This window comes from Mercenaria mercenaria, chromosome 9 (assembly GCF_021730395.1).
Source record: "Mercenaria mercenaria strain notata chromosome 9, MADL_Memer_1, whole genome shotgun sequence".
Taxonomy (NCBI): Eukaryota; Metazoa; Mollusca; class Bivalvia; order Venerida; family Veneridae; genus Mercenaria; species Mercenaria mercenaria.
Genome location: NC_069369.1, coordinates 42,054,386 through 42,075,247, shown reverse-complemented (window position 1 = coordinate 42,075,247; position 20,862 = coordinate 42,054,386). Strand labels below are relative to the sequence as shown.

At 37.7% G+C, this 20,862-nt stretch overlaps 1 protein-coding gene across 3 annotated transcripts in view; it reads left to right on the top strand.

Moving 5' to 3' along the window:
• LOC123546991 (glycerol-3-phosphate acyltransferase 1, mitochondrial-like) overlaps positions 1-20,862 on the top strand; it is a 183,898-nt gene that overhangs the window by 58,554 nt on the left and 104,482 nt on the right. For all 3 annotated transcript variants that reach the window (XM_045333709.2, XM_045333707.2, XM_045333708.2), the window contains one exon: positions 9,650-9,690. In XM_045333709.2, coding sequence (XP_045189644.2) covers positions 9,650-9,690 — 41 coding nt within the window. The remainder of the gene's footprint in view (positions 1-9,649; positions 9,691-20,862) is intronic.

Below are 20,862 nucleotides of genomic sequence, written 5' to 3'. Positions count from 1 at the left end.
TGCCTACCTACCTACCCTATTTTTTTTGGCCATGTCACTGGAAACAAACAATTTTTTTTTTTTAGGCCTAACGGTTCTGCTTGGTTGCACATAGGCGCCGCCAGAGCTAAAAATAGAAAAATTTTCAAACGACATCTCCTAAACCGATGGTCCGATTTTGAAATAATTTCATGCAAATGGTCCTTATGTCACCATCTACCAAGATTGTTCAAATTGTACCGATTTGTCAATAAACATGGCCGCCAGGGGGCATGGTAGCTTTTCCCTATATGTATATAGTGGAAATTTAAGAAATCTTGTGTGAAACTGCTGGCTTGATTTTAAAATTATTTTACACAAATGGTCCTTGTTAGACCCTCTACCAAAAATGTTCAAATTATTTTGAATCGTCAAAAAACATGGCCACCAGAGGGCGTGGTTACTTTTTCCTATATATACATGGTGGAATCTTGTGTGAAACTGCTGGCCCGATTTTAGAATAATTCTACACAAATGGTCCTTGTGTGACCCTTTACCAAGATTTTTCGAATTATATTGATTCGTCAAAAAACATGGCCACCAGGGGGCGTGGTCACTTTTCCCTATATGTATATTGTGGAAATTAAAAAAATCTTCTTGTGTGAAACTGCTGGCCCGATTTTAAAATAATTTTACACAAATGGTCCTTGTGTGACCCTCTACCAAGATTGTTCAAATTATATCAATTCGTCAAAAAACATGGCTGACAGAGGGCATGGTCACTTTTCCCTATATGTATATAGCGGAAACTTTAAAGATCTTCTTGTGTGAAACTGCTAGCCTGATTTTAAATTTTTTGTACACAAATGGTTCTTGTGTGACCTTCTACAAATATTGTTCAAATTTTTCTGATTCGTCCAAAAACATGGCTGCCAAAGGGCGTGGTCACTTTTCATCATCAATTTCTTTAAACAATATCTCCTCCAAAACAACTGAATGGATTTGATGAAACTTTACACAACTGATCTCTGGGTAGCCCTCTTTCAAAGTTGTTCAAAGGGTTCCGGTTCAGTGAACATACAGGTCTTTTTGGTTAAAGATAGGTTTTCAGCTATCAGACTTTAAAAATCCTTTTCTCTAGAGCTTTGATATTTGGCATGTGATATAAGAATTTGACTCTCTACCATACTTGTCCAAATTATTGCCCTAAGGTAAAAAAAAAATGGCCATGCCCCTGTGTCTGACATGTATAATAATAGCTAGAGCCTTGATATTTGGCATGTGATATCAGATTTGTAATTTCTATCGTAATTGTTCAAATTATTTCCCTAAGTTCAAAAATGTGTGTGACATGTTACAATATAGGCTAAAATAGAAGAAACCTAAATCTGTACTTAATCACATACAAACACACTTCAAGCCTTGTACACAGGTGAGCGCTTTAGGGTCAATAACCCTCTTGTTAAAGAAAAGTAAACTAAGTTTTCTATTAATAACAACAATGGACTTTTGACTTTGATGATTTTTTTTTCTCTGCTGTTTTTAGCTCACCTGAGCCAAAGGCCAATTTCATCCAAACTTCACAGGAATGTTCCTTGGGTGAAGCTCTACAAATTTTTTTCAAAGAATTGAATTCCATGCAGAACTCTGGTTGCCATGGCAACCGAAAGGAAAAACCTTTAAAAATCTTCTTCTCAAAAACTAGAAGCCCTAGAGCTTAGATATTTGATGTGAAGCATTGCTTAGTGGACCTCTACCAAGTTTGTTCAAATCATGACCCCGGGGTCAAAATTGACACTGCCCGAGGGGTGATATGATTTTACATAGGAAAATCTTAAAAAATCTTCTTCTCAAACACTATAAGCCCTAGAGCTTAGATATTTGACATGTAGCATTGCCTAGTGGACCTCTACTAAAGTTGTTCAAATCATGACCCCGGGGTCAAACTTTACCCCGCCCCAGGGGTCACTTGATTTTACATAGATTTCTATAGGAAAATCTTCAAATTTTTTTAAAAAATAAACCAGAAGGCCTAGAGCTTAGATATTTGACATGTAGCATTGCCTAGTGGACCTCTACAAAATTTGTTCAAATCATGACCCCCGGGATAAAAACTGGCCCCGCCCCAGGGGTCACTTGATTTTACATAGGAAAATCTTCAAAAAAATTCTAAAAATAAACCAGAAGGCCTAGAGCTAAGATATTTGACATGTAGCATTGCCTAGAGGACCTCTACAAAATTTGTTCAAATCATGACCCCCGGCATCAAATTGGCCCGGCCCCAGGGGTTACTTGATTGTACATAGGAAAATCGTCTCAAACACTATAAGCCCTAGAGCTTAGATATTTGATATGTAGCATTGCCTAGTGGACCTCTACTTAATTTGTTTAAATCATGACCCTGGGGTCAAACTTTACCCTGCCCCAGGGGTCACTTGATTTTACATAGATTTCTATAGGAAAATCTTCAAAAAAATTTAAAAAATAAACCAGAAGCCTAGAGCTTAGATATTTGACATGTAGCATTGCCTAGTGGACCTCTACAAAATTTGTTCAAATCATGACCCCCGGGATAAAAATTGACCCTGCCCCAGGGGTCACTTGATTTTACATAGGAAAATCTTCAAAAAAATTCTAAAAATAAACCAGAAGGCCTAGAGCTAAGATATTTGACATGTAGCATTGCCTAGAGGACCTCTACAAAATTTGTTCAAATCATGACCCCCAGCATCAAATTGGGCCCGCCCCAGGGGTTACTTGATTGTACATAGGAAAATCTTCCAAAAAATGTCTAGAAATAAACTAGAAGGCCTAGAGCTTAGATATTTGGTGTGTAGCATTGCCTAGTGGATCTCTAACCGAGTTTGTTCAAATCATGACCCCAGGGTCAAGCTTAAATGTAAATCTTCATAGCAACAATTTAACCAGGTGAGCAAAATAGGGCCATCATGGCCCTCTTGTTTAGCTCACCTGAGCACAAAGTGCTCAGGGTGAGCTATTGTGATCGCTCCGGCGTCCATTTTCCTTTAAACAACATCTCCTAAACCACCTGGCCAATTTTCATGAAACTTCACAGTGATGTTCCTTGGATGGTCTTCTTTAAAAAATGTTCAAAGAATTCCATACAGGACTCTGGTTGCCATGGCAACCGAAAGGAAAAACTACAAAAATCTTCTTGTCCAAAACCACAAGTCATAGGGCGTTTATATTTGGTATGTAGCATCATCTAGTGGTCCTCTATCTGGATTGTTCATATTATCCACCTAGGGTCAAATATGGTCCCGCCCTGGGGGTCACATGGTTTACATGGACTTATATAGGGAAAACTTTGAAAATCTTCTTGTTCAAAACCACAGGTCGTGGGGCTTTGATATATGGTATGTAGCATCATCTAGTGGTCCTCTACCAAGATTATTCAAATTATCCCCCTAGGGTCAAATATGGCCCCGCCCCAGGGGTCACATGGTATCTATAGACTTATATAAGGCAAAACTCTGAAAATCTTCTTGTCCAAAACCACAGGGCCTAGGGCTTTGATATTTGGTATGTAGCATCATCTAGTGGTCCTCTACCAAGATTTTTCAAATTATCCCCCTAAGGTCAAATATGGACCCGCCCTGGGGGTCACATGGTTTACATAGACTTATATAGGGAAAAATTTGAAAATCTTCTTGTCCAAAATAACAGGGCCTAGGGCTTTGATATTTGGTATGTAGCATTATCTAGTGGTCCTCTAGCAAGAGTGTTCAAATTATTCACTTAGGGTCAAATATGGCCCCGCCCTGGGGGTCACATGGTTTCTATAGACTTATATAGGGAAAAACTTAGAAAATCTTCTTGTACAAAACCACATGGAGAAAATCTTCTTGTACAAAACCACATGGTCTAGAGCTTTGATATTTGGTATGTAGCATTGTGTAGTAGTCTTTTACCAAGATTGCTCAAACTATCCTGGGGTTAAAATTGGCCCCACGCGTGGGGATTGGTGGTGGGGGGGGGTGTACATGGTTTAAACAGACTTGTATAGGGAAAAACCTTTTAAAAAATTCTTATTGAAGTTACAGGATAGAAATTTGGACCACCTGTATAATTTTTGATACAGATTTCAATACTCATCTTGAATAGTCTTAATCGTGACCTACTGACCTACTTTCTTGTTTTTGAAGGTACAGCATAGAAATTTGGAACACATGTATAACTTTTGATACAGTCTTTAATATTGTTAAGCCTGACCTACTGACCTACTTTCTTGTTTTTAAAGCTACAGCAAAGAGAGTTGGACCACCTGTATAATTTTTAACAGATTTCAGTAGTTATCTTGAATAATCTTTACCATGACCTACTCACGTAGTTTTTTGTTTCTGAAGCTTTAGCACAGAAATTTGTTCTAGCAAGCAACTAAACTCATGTGAGCGATTTAGGTCCATCATGGCCCTCTTGTCTTCTTTTATGTAAATCACTTAAAACTTACTTCACATAATAAATGCCTACATTACCAACAAAAAAAAACATACAATACCAGCAAAAAAGATGTTAAAAGTCCCGTACTGGTTGAAAACTGGTTTTGGGGTCTATAGGTTTTACCTTGTCTGTCCTGTCCGTTACTCTGTCACCTGTCATGGGATTTTGATATAACTTGAGGCCAGTGTTTCCTGTAGTGAGGCAATTTGATGAGCTTATCACCAGATCTGTAGCTTAAAGGTAAAGGTCACATTTGGAGGTCAAAGGTTACCAGAGCCTATTTTGCGTCTGGTTATAATTCTTGGATTTTGATTTTACTTGTGATGTGTTCCCCATAGCAAGTCACAATCATGTCATGCACAAGACCTAGAGCCCTTGCTCAATGGCCAAGGTTACACTCAGAGTTCAAAGATTTTATGTCATTTTCTTTTCATTATTATTCATGGTTGGATATTCTAATAACTGGGTACAAGCATTCATCAAAACAGGTTGATGTATGACATCCATGATCTAGGCCCTTAACTCAAAGCTCAAGGTTAAACATAGAGGTCAAAGTCTTTAAATCAGACACAACTTTTTAAACAGTTTTTGGCATTTTCATTCAAAGTTTTATACAAAATACTAATTTTTATACCAAATTTACTATAATAGAATGTTAGAAACAAATATAATAGACTTTACAAAATATTTTATGACCAGAAATAGATCCCTTTATAATGAGTTAAGAGATAATTTCATTTATTTTTAATACTTCCACTTTATTCCATTCATATTTTACACTTTACTATATATTTCTATATTGATTCTTAATAATCAATTAAGGTAATATCAGTTCACGGCAATGAATAAAAGATGTGAGTATCAGCCATGCTGACTCATATGTGTTCAGGTACATTGTCAGTAAATATAAACAGCTGTCCAAAACTACAGTCCGCAACCAGTAGTGGACTTGTCTGGCAGTACTTCCTTCACTTGATTAGTTTGTGTTCTTGTCATTTGGAAATAGTTATGTTCAATTGATATTTTTTTTACAAATAATATGTTTGTAATTAAACAGGCTTACATGATTTCCCTAATACTCTAGTAGCAGTTTGCTTGAAACTTTGTAAACTATGTCACTGTGCTTTTTAACCAGTTTGCTGCTTGAAACTTTATTTGTAAACTCTGTCACTTGCTTTTTAACCATAAAGATAAAAGCTAGAAATGCTGTCAGAGTAAGTCTCGGACCACTGTTGAAAAAGATATGGCAGTTTGAAAATTAAGAAGATGGCTTGTTATAGAGGCAGCCATTTTAGTATGTTTATGACATCATTTACACACTGCTGAATTCTATATTTAGCAAATAACCTTTTAAATACATTAATTTCACATGTTTCTTGAGTGTAAGATATAACACATAGTAATTTCTTTCGTTATAGCTGGAAAAAGAAGAGAAATTATTTTACAGAAATAAGTAAATACAGTTCAGATATGTATCTAGAAATTTAATATATCCATCATAGGCGTAACCAGAAATTATTGGACGGGGGTGCGAATACGAGTCGTGAAACGACGAGTGGGGGTAGGTGTGGGAGGGGGTGTCCCCCTCCTGTGGGTGGGGGTCTGGGGGGTCCTCCCCCCCCCCCCCCCCCCAAAAAAAAATTTTTTAATCAAGAAGTCATTTCGTGCGATTTGGCATGTATTTGAAAGCTTACTGATGAGTAGATATGCAACTCAATTTATCGCTTTTTTCTGTGAATAGTACATAAATAACGTCTTTGTAAGTTCACTCATTTTATTTGTAATCAGTTAAGATAATAATAATAATACAAAAGTATTATACAGAAAGACACAACATTGTTTTCTTTGTTTTTTTTAATATTTGACAGATGCGATACGAAACAAAGTTTACACAAAGTTTTATATCCTTTATTTAAGAAACGAAATATTTTTTACCGTGTTCACGCGAAATGAACAACAGAATAGGATCGGAAAATCCATGAATCGCTCTAGCGATGCATGTTTAATTTGCCGATCCTGTTCTGTCGTTCATTTCACATGAACACCGAAAAAAGTTTCATTTCTTATATTTACATTTTTCTATATCTCCTTTCCATTTATAAACAAGATTATATCAAAAACTTCACATGTTTTGTTGTATTTAACATGAAAATCAGCTCCCCGGTCATTGTAGTTGCACTTTGTTCCTGCTAGTATATTTCTCGACTTAATGAGAATTTCATAACGCTATGCAGCAAGAAATAAAATAAAATGGAACTTTATGTCGTGTGCGTCTTTCTAACGTCACAACACGTCTGAAATGTTCGTTTACGCGCGTCTGTTTCTCGCGCTGAGATTAAAATTTGTTGCAAAATGCATATCTCAACGTAATAAGCATAAAATAAAAAGAAAATGTGTTTGTTTTGCGTGGATATGGAATATATCTCATCGAGAAGTGATGATGCAATTTTTATATTTTCACGAGCGCTATGCGCTCGTGAAAATATTTAAATTACACCACTTCTCGATGAGATATATTCCATATCCACGCTAAAGAAACAAAATATCCTCTATACATTTATGCATAAAAGTAATGCTATATGATACAAATAGTTAAATAGTTACACGTACACGTAAACGGCTGAGAATGTTGGCAAGTAAGCGTTAGAAAAGAAAAGAAATGGGATTAAAATACGCTTTTTGGTCAATTTAAATTTTATCTAAATCGACGAAAGCGCAGGAAATTGCGTCTTTGAACGGCGTTTAAAAAATGCACGACAAAATATATTTTCTTTTGTTTTTTTTCGCGGTTGTAGCATTACCCTGTATTTTTCTTACAATATATCTACAACTTAAGGAAAAAGGCACAGCTATAAAATCTGATTTCAAATACAGTTTCATGTAAAAATACAGAATTTCTTAAGTAAGAATAATTCCTCCTAAGGCTAGATCTAATACTCGTACAAAATCCATATTAAAAACAAACACTTATACACTATAATACAGTAATGCATTTATCATATAAGCACCTAATCCAACATATTATAACAAAATTTTATTAGCATTAAATGCCCTAATGCATTTATAGCCTCATGTAATACAGTACACCTGTAATGAAGACATGCATTTCCATAGAAGAACAAGAATTCACATGATAAAAAACATTGTGAAACGAGCATGATATCTTATTGAAAATTGTATTCTGAGTTGGAAAACTTGACAATGTTAATGACTGCAAGGTCAACAATGCGAGATATTGCACGATAAACAGTGCCAGATTTTTCACGATAAACAATGCTTAAGATTGTACGGTAAACAATGCCAGGTAATTTTTATTGTATGGTTAACAATGTTAAACTATGCTAGAAATTGTACGGTAAACCATGTTTGAGATTGTACGGTAAACAATGTTTGAGATTGTACAGTTACAGTGCTAAACAGTGTACAGTATTCAATGCTAGAGATTGTAAGGTAAAAGATAATAGGTAAGGGTAGATTTCTCGGAAGCAAAGAACACTAAAAACCCGGCCTTAGAGCCACACATTTGCAAAGTAGGCCCACAACAAAAAGAAGCTGTAGTGGAAAAATATTACAGACGGGTTGCTTCAAAAATCCAACAAGTACATTTAAATTTTATGCAAAATATAGATAGAGGGGGAGGAAGGGGTAAGGGGTAGAAAGGGGTGGGGTGGGGGAGGAGGTTGAAGGGGAAAGTAGAACAAGGATGAATATACAAAGGGAATACGACACAATTAACAATGTTAGAGATTGCACCGTAAACAATGCTAGAGATTGTACAGTAAACAATGTTAGAGATTGTACAGTAAATGACGCTAGAGATTGTACAGTAAACAATGTTATAGACTGTACGGTAAACGACGCTAGAGATTGTACAGTAAACAATGTTAGAGATTGTACGGTAAACGACGCTAGAGATTGTACAGTAAACAATGTTAGAGATTGTACAGTAAATGACGCTGGAGATTGTACAGTAAACAATGTTAGAGATTGTACGGTAAACGACGCTAGAGATTGTACAGTAAACAATGTTAGAGATTGTACAGTAAATGACGCTGGAGATTGTACAGTAAACAATGTTAGAGATTGTACGGTAAACGACGCTAGAGATTGTACAGTAAACAATGTTAGAGATTGTACGGTAAACGACGCTAGAGATTGTACAGTAAACAATGTTAGAGATTGTACAGTAAACAATGTTAGAGATTGTACGGTAAACGACGCTAGAGATTGTATATTCTTATATGCTTGTTTCTGTTAAACCACGCTGACGCTAGAATGACGTCACGTTAACGTGCGATGACGTCAATGTTTTTGTTGCGACCAAGAAAGAGCGCTACTGTAAATTTATCTACTTTTAGATTAAGAGCATATTAGAATCGACATAATGTATAGCAAAACCGTGTTTTAATACTATTTATACACTCGTCGTGAAATTATTACGCCCGACGTATAACCGCCCATCGTGCATAAATAGTGTTAAAACACTCTTTTGCTATAAATTATTTCTTAAGTAAACAATGTTAGAGATTGTACTGCAACCGACGCTATAGATCCATAATCCATATTCACTATTCTTTTTGCACTTTTAGTAAATGAGACTTTTCAGCTCGAGTTTCCTTGGATGAAGGTTGGCAAATCTATCAATTATAGCCGATATGTCATGACGAAAAGAATAGTGAATGTGAATCATGGCTAGTGATGATAGACGCTCATCTAACATGACAGTTCTAGTGTAGTGGTGAAGCCTCGCAAGCAGCTTGCTGAGCATTCACACTCTGCGCTAGATCTTTCGAGATATAGACAGTCATCAGCAGACTGTATACTAAGGTTACAACGTCCATAATAGTAAATATATGCAAGCTGGCGAGCGTAGCGAGCCGAAAAAAAAACGAACAATGGACATTCCAGGGTATTTTGATGTAATGAAAAATGCAAGCTTTGCCGAAAAAGGGGGGTGCGATCGCACCCGTCGCACCCCCCCTGGTTACGCCCTTGACCATTTTGATCAAATATTTAAATGCTCATAACTTTCTCATTTTTAAGCCAATTTTGAAAATTCTTTCACTTCTTTAAATGATTTAAGAAATCATAGCAGACAGAATTAACATAAAAACAACATTGCCTTTCCCTATAACATCACTCACCATTCTGTTACATAAAGTTTAAATCAGTTTGAAATAACATATATTTCTCATGAAAGCTAAAATATATTGCTCTTGCTGTTTTTCAGGGTAATTGATGTTATACATGCAGAATTGTTGGCAGAAGAGGGTAGGTTTCTTTTAGCTGAAAAGGGTAGATTTATTTTACTGTTCTCAAGCTGAAGAGATAAGAGGATATTCAAGTCTTTTGCATGAATATGTTTTTAGCTCACTTGTCACATAGTGACAAGGTGAGCTTTTGTGATCACTCTTCGTCCGTCGTCTGTGCGTCCGTCCGTCCGTCCGTCAACAATTTCTTGTCTGCACGATAGTGGTTTCATTTATGAGTTTATTTTAACCAGACTTGCACACAACTTGTATCACCATAAGATCTCGGTTCCTTTCTTGAACTGGCCAGATCCGCTTATGGGTTCCAGAGTTATGGCCCCTGAAAGGGCCAGAATTAGCTATTTTGACCTTGTCTGCACAATAGCAGCTTCATTTATGATTTTATTTTAACCAAACTTGCACACAACTTGTATCACCATAAGATCTTGGTTCCTTTCTTGAACTGGCCAGATCCGCTTATGGGTTCCAGAGTTATGGCCCCTGAAAGGGCCAGAATTAGCTATTTTGACCTTGTCTGCACAATAGCAGCTTCATTTATGATTTGAATTTAATCAAACTTACACAAAACTTGTGTCACCATAAGAACTCGGTTCCTTTCTTTAACTGGCCAGTTCCTTTAATGGGTTCCAGAGTTATGGCCCCTGAAAGGGCCAACATTAGCTATTTTGACCTTGTCTGCACAATAGCAGCTTCATTTTTGATTTGATTTTAACCAAACTTGCACACAACTTGTATCACCATAAGATCTTTGTTCCTTTCTTGAACTGGCCAGATTCCATCATGGGTTCCAGAGTTATGGCCCCTTAAAGGTCCAAAATTTGCTATTTTGGCTTTTGCAGCCATATAGAGACTTCATTTATGGTTTGATTTGATACAAATTTCCAAAATATCTTCAACAACAATAAATCTTGGATTCCATGACAAATCTGTCAGATCCAATCATAGGTTCCAGTGTTATTTATATCTGATTACCTCCCCTGATTGTAATCAAAATGGATTTATATCAGTAAGTACTTACAGGACTTATTTGAAATTTCATTATTGACATTAGTTGAACTGAGACAATCAAGGTAGGTAACTATGGACTGATTTTATGTCAAATTACCTCCCTTTATTTCAAGTTAAAATGGGTATATCTCTGTAACTAATGAAGATACTGATCTGAAATTTCATTTATGTCAACAGATGGACTTGGACAATCAGTGAAGATACATATTGACTGAATTTATGACAAATTACCTCCCTTTATTTTTTATCTAAATGAATACACCTTAGCAGCTTCTAATGAGATTGGTTTGAAACGATCATATCAAATTGAGCAATGGTACTCAGGTGAGCGATACAGGGCCATCATGGCCCTCTTGTTTAGCTCAACTTTTCAAAGAATAGTCTAGCTATTCTACTCACCCTGGCGTCAGCGTCACACCTTGGTTAAAGTTTTGCATGCAAGTACATATAGCTATTACTTTAAGGCAACCTCACTGGTTAAAGTTTTGCAGTGCAAGTTATTATCTCCAAAACTAATGCAGATATTGAATTGAAACTTCACATGTGTCTTCGGGGTTATAAAACTAGGTGATAGTATCAAGTCCCATAAATTATGCCCCCTTTTGGACTTAGAAAATCCTGGTTAAAGTTTTGCATGCAAGTACATATGGCTATCATTTAAAGGCATATAGCTTTGAAACTTATTTTTAGCTCCACTATTCGGAGAATAGGGGTGCTATTCTACTCACCCAGGCGTCGGCGTGAGCTTTCTTGGTTAAAGTTTTTCGGCAACCTTTGTTTTTAGCTCACCTGAACCAAAGGTTCAGGGTAAGCTATTAGTATAGGGTGGATGGTCCGGCGTCCATCGTCTACATTTTTAGCCCACCATCTGATTCAAATCACTTTGTGTCTGTGGTCCGGTGTCCGTCCTTTCGTTAACAATTTCTCGTTATTGCATCTCCTCAGAAACTACTAGGGGGATTTTGACCAAACTTTGTCAGAATGATATATTGGTACCCTAGTTATGTCCCCCTGAAAATCAGACTGGTTCAACAATTTTTTAGTGAGTTATGGCCCTTTGTTTATTTCTATAATTTACATAGATTTATATAGGGAAAAACTTTGAAAATCTTCTTGTCCAAAACCACAGAGCCTAGGGCTTTGATATTTGGTATGAAGCATCATCTAGTGGTCCTCTACCAAGATGATTCAAATTATTTCCCTGGGGTCTAATATGGCCCCGCTCCGGGGCTCACATGGTTTATATAGACTTATATAAGGAAAAACTTTGAAAAACTTCTTGTCCAAAACCACAGGGCCTAAGGCTTTGATGTGACATCATCTAGTGGTCTTCTACTAAGATTGTTCAAATTATCCCCCTAGGGTCAAATATGGACCCGCCCTGGGGGTCACATGATTTACATAGACTTATATAGGGAAAAACTTTTAAAATCTTCTTGTCCAAACCACAAAGCCTAGGGCTTTGATATTTGTAATGTAGCATCATCTAGTGGTTCTCTACCAAGTTTATTCAAATTATCCCCCTAGGGTCAAATATGGCCCCGCCCTGGGGGTCACATGGTTCATATAGACTTATATAGGGAAAAACTTTTAAAATCTTCTTGTCAATAACCTACAACATTCAAATATGGACCACATGTATGGTTTTGAGTGGCAAGATGAACCTTGACAGGAGTTGACCTTGATTTTGACCTAGTGACCTACTTTCACATTTCTGTAGCTACAGCCTTCAAATTTGGACCACTTGCATAGTTTTGTGCACCTAAAAAAACCTTTGACCTTGACATTGACCTAGTTACCTACTTCCACATTTTTGAAGGTACAGGCTTCAAATTTGGACCACATGCATAGTTTCGTGTTCCGAAATGAAATTTGACCTTGATTTTGACCTAGTGACCTACTTTCACATTTCTCAAGCTACAGCCTTCAGATTTGGACCACATGCATAGTTTTGTGTACCGAAACAAACTTTGACCTTGACATTGACCTACTTTCACATTTTTGAAGGTACAGGCTTCCAATTTGGACCACATGCATAGTTCTGTGTTCCGAAATAAAATTTGACCTTGATTTTGACCTAGTGACCTACTTTCACATTTCTCAAGCTACAGCCTTCAAATTTGGACCACTTGCGTAGTTTTGTGTACCGAAATGAACTTTGACCTTAAGATTGACCTAGTGACCTACTTTCACATTTCTGTAGCTAAAGGCTTCAAATTTAGACCACATGCATAGGATTGTGTACGAAACAAACTTTGACCTTGACATTGACCTAGTGACCTACTTTCACATTTTTGAAGGTACAGGCTTCAAATTTTGACCACATGCATAGATTTGTGTTCTGAAATGAAATTTGACGTTGATTTTGACCTAGTGACCTACTTTCACATTTCTCAAGCTACAGCCTTCAAATTTGGACCAATTGCATAGTTATGTGTACCGAATTAAACTTTGAGCTTAAGATTGACCTAGTGACCTACTTTCAAATTTCTCAAACTACTGCCTTTAAACTTGATACACATGCATAGTTTTGTGTACAAAGAACTTTGTCCTTGAAATTGATCTAGTGACCTACTTTCACATTTCTCGAGCAACAGCTTTCAAATTTGGACCACATGCACAGTGCTGTGTACGGAAATGAAATTTGACCTTGAGCTAGTCAATAAGTCTTGAAATTTGGATCACTCAAAAATGGCACATTGGTGGGCGCCAAGATCACTCTGTTAAATGACTTCTTCTCATGAACCGCTTAATGGATCTTCATCAAATTTGGTCTGTAGCATCATTATAAGTTCCTCTCACAAGTTTGTTCAAATGGGGGCACTAGGCCCCTTTTAGGGGCCGCTAGAGCTAAAAATAGAAATACGTTTAAACGACTTCTTATCATGAACCGCTTGATTGATCTTCATCAAACTCGGGCTGTAGCGTCGTTATATGGTCCTCTCCAAAATTTGTTCAAATGGGAGCATTTGGCCCCTTTTAGGGGCCGCTAGAGCTTATAATAGAAATACCTTTAAACAACTTCTTCTCATGAACCGTTTGATGGATTTTCATCAAACTTGATCTGTAGCATCATTATAAGGTCCTCTCCCAATTTTGTTCAAATGGGGGCACTTGGCCTCCTTAAGGGGCTGCTAGAGCAAAAAAATAGAAATACATTTCAACAACTTCTTACCATGCACCGCTTGATGGATCTTCATTAAACTTGGTCTGTGGCATCATTATATGGTCCTCTCCCAAGTTTATTCATATGGGGGCACTTGGCCCCTTTTAGGGGCCGCTGAGCTAAAAATAGAAATACCTTTTTAACAATAGAAATACCTTTTTAACAATTCTAATCATGATTATATGGTCCTCTCCCAACTTTGTTCAAATGGGGGCAGTTGGCCCCTTTTAGGGGCTGCTAGAGCTAAAAATAGAAAAACTTTTTAAAGTCTTTTTAGCTTTGTGACCGCTTAATGTCCATCGTCCGTAGTGCAGCGTGCGGCTGTCAACAATTTCTTTAAAAAAGCTTCTTGAAAACCACTGAGCAGAATTTCACTAAACTTCACAGGAATGATCCTTGGGTGGCCCCCTTTCAAAATTGTTCAAAGAATTGAATTCCATGCAGAACTCTGGTTGCCATGGCAACCGAAAGGATACTTAAAAAATCTTCTTGTCCAAAACTGCAAGGCGTAGAGTCTTGATATTTGGCGTGTGACATCATCTAATGGTCCTCTATGAAGATTGTTCAAATTGTGCCACTGGGGTGAAAAGAGGCCCTGCCCCGGGGGTCACAAGTTTTACATAGACCTATATAGGAAAAAAATTAAAAATCTTCTTGTCTAAAACCACAAGACCTAGGCCTTTGATATTTGGTTTGTAGCATTGCCTTGTGGTCCTCTACCAAAATTGTTCAAATAATAACCCTGGGGTGAAAAGAGGCCCAGCCCCAGCATATTAGTTTTCAACTGTCCGTCCGTTCGTTCGTCACAACGTTAACTTTTTGCATGAAGGCACTTTACTCGCGAACCACTGCACCCAGGACCTTCAGACTTCACATGCTGATAGTACTTATTGAGTATACCACCCCTACTGACTTTGGGGTCACCAGGTCAAAGGTCAAGGTCACAGGGGCCAATGTTAACTTTTTGCATGAAGGCCTTTTACTTGCGAACCACTGCACCCAGGACCTTCAAACTTCACATGCTGATAGTACTTATTGAGTACACCATGACTTTGGGGTCACCAGATCAAAGGTCAAGGTCACAGGGGCCAGCATTAACTTTTTGCATGAAGGCACTTTACTCGCGAGCCACTGCACCCAGGACCTCCAAACTTCACATGCTGATAGTACTTATTGAGTACACCACCCCTACTGACTTTAAGGTCACCAGGTCAAAGGTCAAGGTCACAGGGGCCAACGTTAACATTTTGCATGAAGGCACTTTACTCGCGAACCACTACACCCAGGACCTTCAAACTTCACATGCTGATAGTACTTATTGAGTACACCACCCCTACTGACCTTGGGGTCACCAGGTCAAAGGTCAAGGTCACAGGGGCCAACGTTAACTTTTTGCATGAAGGCACTTTACTCGCGAACCACTGCACCCAGGACCTTCAAACTTCACGTGCTGATAGTACTTATTGAGTACACCACTCCTACCGACTTTGGGGTCACCAGGTCAAAGGTCAAGGTCACAGGGGCCAACATTAACTTTTTGCATGAAGGCCTTTACTCGCGAACCACTTCACCCAGGACCTTCAAACTTTACATGCTGATAGTACTTTATGAGTACACCAACCCTACTGACTTTGGGGTCACCAGGTCAAAGGTCAAGGTTACAGGGGCCAACGTTAACTTTTTGCATGAAGGCACTTTACATGCGAACCACTTCACCCAGGACCTTCAAACTTCACATGCTGATAGTACTTATTCAGTACACCACCCCTACTGACTTTGGGGTCACCAGGTCAAAGGTCAAGGCGCTGCGGGGGCATTTGTCACCATTAGTGACAGCTCTTGTTTTTTTGAGGCTATACCCCATTAAGACTGCAAACATTTGAATAATTATGTCTCCCCACCTCTGGGGGAGACATATTGTTTTTGCCCTGTCCGTCCGTCCGTACGTCACACTTCATTTCCAAGCAATAACTGGAGAACCATTTGACCTAGAACCTTCAAACTTCATAGGGTTGTAGGGCTGCTGGAGTAGACGACCCCTATTGTTTTTGGGGTCACTCCGTCAAAGGTCAAGGTCACAGGGGCCTGAACATTGAAAACCATTTCCGATCAATAACTAGAGAACCACTTGACCCAGAATGTTGAAACTTCATAGGATGATTGGTCATGTAGAGTAGATGACCCCTATTGTTTTAGGGGTCACTCCATCAAAGGTCAAGGTCACAGGGGCCTGAACAGCTTACCTGAGCACAGGGTGAGCTATTGTGATCAATATTTGACATGTAGCATTGCCTAGTGGACCTCTACAAAATTTGTTCAAATCTTGACCCCCCAGGGTCAAATTGACCCAGCCCCAGGGGTTACTTGATTGTACATAGGGAAATCTTCATAAATTTGCTAAAAATAAACCAGAAGGCCTAGATCTTAGATATTTGATATGTAACATTGCCTAGTAGACTTCTACAAACTTTGTTCAAATCATGACCCCCGGGGTAAAATTTGCCCCCCCCCAGGGGTTACTTGATTGTACATCGGAAAATCTTCCAAAAAATTTCTAAAAATCATCAGTTTGACATTTGAAACATATAGCTCATATTACTCAGGCGAGCGATCCAGGGTCATCATGACCCTCTTGTTTAGCTCACCTGAGCACAAAGTGCTCAAGGGTGAGCTATTGTGGTCAGTTATTGTCTGTTATGCGTCATCTGTCAACATTTTCCTTTAAACAACATCTCCTCCTGAACCACCAGGCCAATTTTGATGAAACTTCACAAGGATTTTCCTTGGATGGTCTTATTTAAAAATTATTCAAAGAATTGAATTCTATTCAGAACTCAAGTAGGTCAAGGTCACTATTGAAATTTAAGTAAAAATAGTGTTTGTTTCTTAGCTCCTAAATGCCTTGAAGCATTTTTGTGCCCCCACTATGAGTGGTTGGGGCATATAGATTTAGTCTTGTCCGTGCGTCCGAAAAAAAGTTTTTGATGTGCCTAGCTCAAAAAGTATTTGATAAAAATTGATGAAACCTTGCATGAGTCTTTATCATGATATGAATTTGCCTACCTCCTAATTTTCATTTGGCTCTGCCGCCTATTTCCAGAGTTGTGGCCCCTGAAGTAGTCAAAAATGCACATTTTCACCATGTGACGCGCCTAGCTCAAAAAGTGTTTGATATAGATTGATGAAACCTTGCATGAGTCATAATCATAATATGAATTTGCGCACCTTCTATTTTTCGTCTGGCTCAGCCCTCCTATTTCTAGAGTTATGGCCCCTGAAATAGTAAAAAATGCACATTTTCACCTTGTGACGTGCCTAGCTCAAAAAGTATTTCATATAAATTGATGAAACGTTGCATGAGTCTTTATCATGATATGAACTTGTGCACCTCTTTTCTTTTTCGTATGGCTCTGCCCCCTAATTCCAGAGTTATGGTCCCTGAAATAGTCAAAAATGCACATGTTCACCTTGTGTCGCGCCTAGCTGAGAAAGTATGTGATATAAATTGATGAAAAGTTGCATGAGTCTTTTATCATGATATGAACTTGTGCACCTCCTAGTTTTTGTCAGACTCCACCCCATATTTCTAAAGTTACGGCCCCTGAAATAGTCTAAAATGCACATTTTCACCTCATGATGTGCCTAGCTCAAAAAGTATTTGATGTAAATTCATGAAACCTTGCATGAGTCTTTATCATGATGTGACCTTGCACTCTTGCCATTCTTCTTGAGATTTCAGCTCTAATTAAAGAGTAATGGCCCTTGAAATTGCCAAAATAGTGGATTTTTTGTTTGTGATGCTCATAGCTCAAAAAGTATTTGGCCTAGAATAATGAATCCTTTACATAAAATGTTTGTTGAGGCTATACCCCCTTAAGACTGCAAACATTTGAATTATTGCCCTTTATTTGTGACAAATATACCAGTGGGTGCACACCCTGTGTCCTACAGACACATTCTAGTTTTTACTGTTCTCAAGCTGAAGTGGGTAGGTTTATTTTACTGTTCTCAAGATGAAGTGGACATGTTTATTTTACTGTTCTCAAGATGATGCGGATAGGTTTTATTTACTGTTCTCAAAGTGAAGTGGAGATGTTTATTTTACTGTTTTCAAGATGATGTGGATAGGTTTATTTTAGTGTTCGCAAGGTGAAGTGGACTTGTTTATTTTACTGTTCTCAAGATGATGTGAATAGTTTTTTTTTTACTGTTCTCATGCTGAAGTGGGTAGGTTTATTTTACTGTTCTCTAAGTGAAGTTACTGTTCTCAAGATGAAGTGGGTAGGTTTATTTTACTGTTCTCAAAGTGAAGTGGGTACATTTATTTTACTGTTTTCAAGATGAAGTGGGTAGGTTTATTTTACTGTTCTCAAAGTGAAGTGGACAGGTTTATTTTACTGTTCTCAAGGCGAAGTGGGTAGGTTTTTTTTACTGTTCTGAAAGTGAAGTGGACATGTTTTTTTTAATGTTCTCAAGGTGAAGATGATAGGTTTATTTTACTGTTCTCAAAGTGAGGTGGACAGGTTTATTTTACTGTTCTCGAGCTGAAGTGGGTAGGTTTATTTTACGGTTCTCAAAGTGAAGTGGACAGGTTTATTTTACTGTTCTCGAGCTGAAATGGGTAGGTTTATTTTACTGTTCTCAAGCTGAAGATGATAGGTTTATTTTACTGTTCTCAAGCTGAAGAGGTTAGGTTTATTTTATCCATTTTTAGCTCGACTATTCGAAGAATAGTCTAGCTATTCTACTCACCCTGGCGTCGGCGTCGGCGTCGGCGTCGGCGTCACACCTTGGTTAAGTTTTTGCATGCAAGTACATACAGCTATCATTTAAAGGCATATAGCTTTGAAACTTATTTATTCTTTTTCTAGGTCAATTACCAACCTCACTGGGTCAAGTTCCATAACTCTAACATGTATTTTGAGCAAATTATGCCCCCTTTTGGACTTAGAAAATTCTGGTTAAAGTTTTACATGCAAGTTACTATCTCCAAAACTAATGCAGATATTGAATTGAAACTTCACATGTGTCTTCGGGATTATAAAACTAGTTGATAGCACCAAGTCCCATAACTCTGACCTTCATTTTAGCCAAATTATGCCCCCTTTTGGACTTAGAAAATTTTGGTTAAAGTTTTGCGTGCAAGTACATACAGCTATTACTAAAAGGCATATAGATTTGAAACTTATTTTTTCTTTTTCTAGATCAATTACCTACCTCACTGGGTCAAGTCCTATAACTCTGACATGTATTTTAGCCAAATTATGCCCCCTTTTGGACTTGGAAAATCCTGGTTAAAGTTTTACATGCAAGTTACTATCTCCAAAACTAATGCAGATATTAAATTGAAACTTCACATGTGTCTTCGGGGTTATAAAACTAGTTGATAGAATCAAGTCCCATAACTCTGACCTTCATTTTAGCCAAATTATGCCCCCTTTTGGACTTAGAAAATTTTGGTTAAAGTTTTGCGTGCAAGTACATACAGCTATTACTAAAAGGCATATAGATTTGAAACTTATTTTTCTTTTTCTAGATCAATTACCTACCTCACTGGGTCAAGTCCTGTAGCTCTGACATGTATTTTAGCCAAATTATGCCCCCTTTTGGACTTAGAAAATCCTGGTTAAAGTTTTACATGCAAGTTACTATCTCCAAAACTAATGCAGATATTAAATTGAAACTTCACATGTGTCTTCGGGGTTATAAAACTAGTTGATAGAATCAAGTCCCATAACTCTGACATGTATTTTAGCCAAATTATGCCCCCTTTTGGACTTAGAAAATTCTGGTTAAAGTTTTGCGTGAAAGTACAAACAGCTATTACTAAAAGGCATATAGATTTGAAACTTATTTATTCTTTTTCTAGGTCAGTTACCAACCTCACTGGGTCAAGTTCCATAACTCTTAACATGTATTTTGAGCAAATTATGCCCCTTTTGGACTTAGAAAATTCTGGTTAAAGTTTTACATGCAAGTTACTATCTCCAAAACTAATGCAGATATGGAATTGAAACTTAACATGTTTCTTCGGGGTTATAAAACTAGTTGATAGCATCAAGTCCCATAACTCTAATATGCATTTTGGTCAAATTATGTTTCCGTTTCGGAACTTAAAACTCTTTTGATATTTAACATTTTGGGTAATAATTTCCTGCTTCTGTGACAATATTTCGAATAGTCGAGCTTGGCTGTCTTACGGACAGCTCTTGTTTGACTTAGCAATTTTTTATTTAGTTTTTTTTTAGATAAACCCACTTATAGGAATGGATTAAAACTTTACATTCTTGTTCATTGTTATTATCTGACTTGCAGTGCACATGTTCCATAACTGTTTTTTATTAGCTCACCTGTCACAAAGTGACAAGGTGAGCTTTTGTGATCGCGTGGCGTCCGTCGTCCGTGCGTCCGTCCGTCCGTCCGTCAGTCCGTAAACTTTTGCTTGTGACCACTCTAGAGGTCACATTTTTCATGGGATCTTTATAAAAGTTGGTCAGAATGTTCATCTTGATGATATCTAGGTCAAGTTCGAAACTGGGTCACGTGCGGTCAAAAACTAGGTCAGTAGATCTAAAAATAGAAAAACCTTGTGACCTCTCTAGAGGCCATATTTTTCATGAGATCTTCATGAAAATTGGTCAGAATGTTCACCTTGATGATATCTAGGTCAAGTTCGAAACTGGGTCACGTGGGGTCAAAAACTAGGTCAGTAGGTCTAAAAATAGAAAAACCTTGTGACCTCTCTAGAGGCCATATTTCTCAATGGATCTTCATGAAAATTGGTCAGAATGTTCATCTTGATGATATCTAGGTCAAGTTCGAAACTGGGTCACGTGGGGTCAAAAACTAGGTCAGTAGATCTAAAAATAGAAAAACCTTGTGACCTCTCTAGAGGTTTTTTTTTTCAAGAGATCTTCATGAATATTGGTCAGAATGTTCACCTTGATGATATCTAGGTCAAGTTCGAAACTGGGTCACGTGGGGTCAAAAACTAGGTCA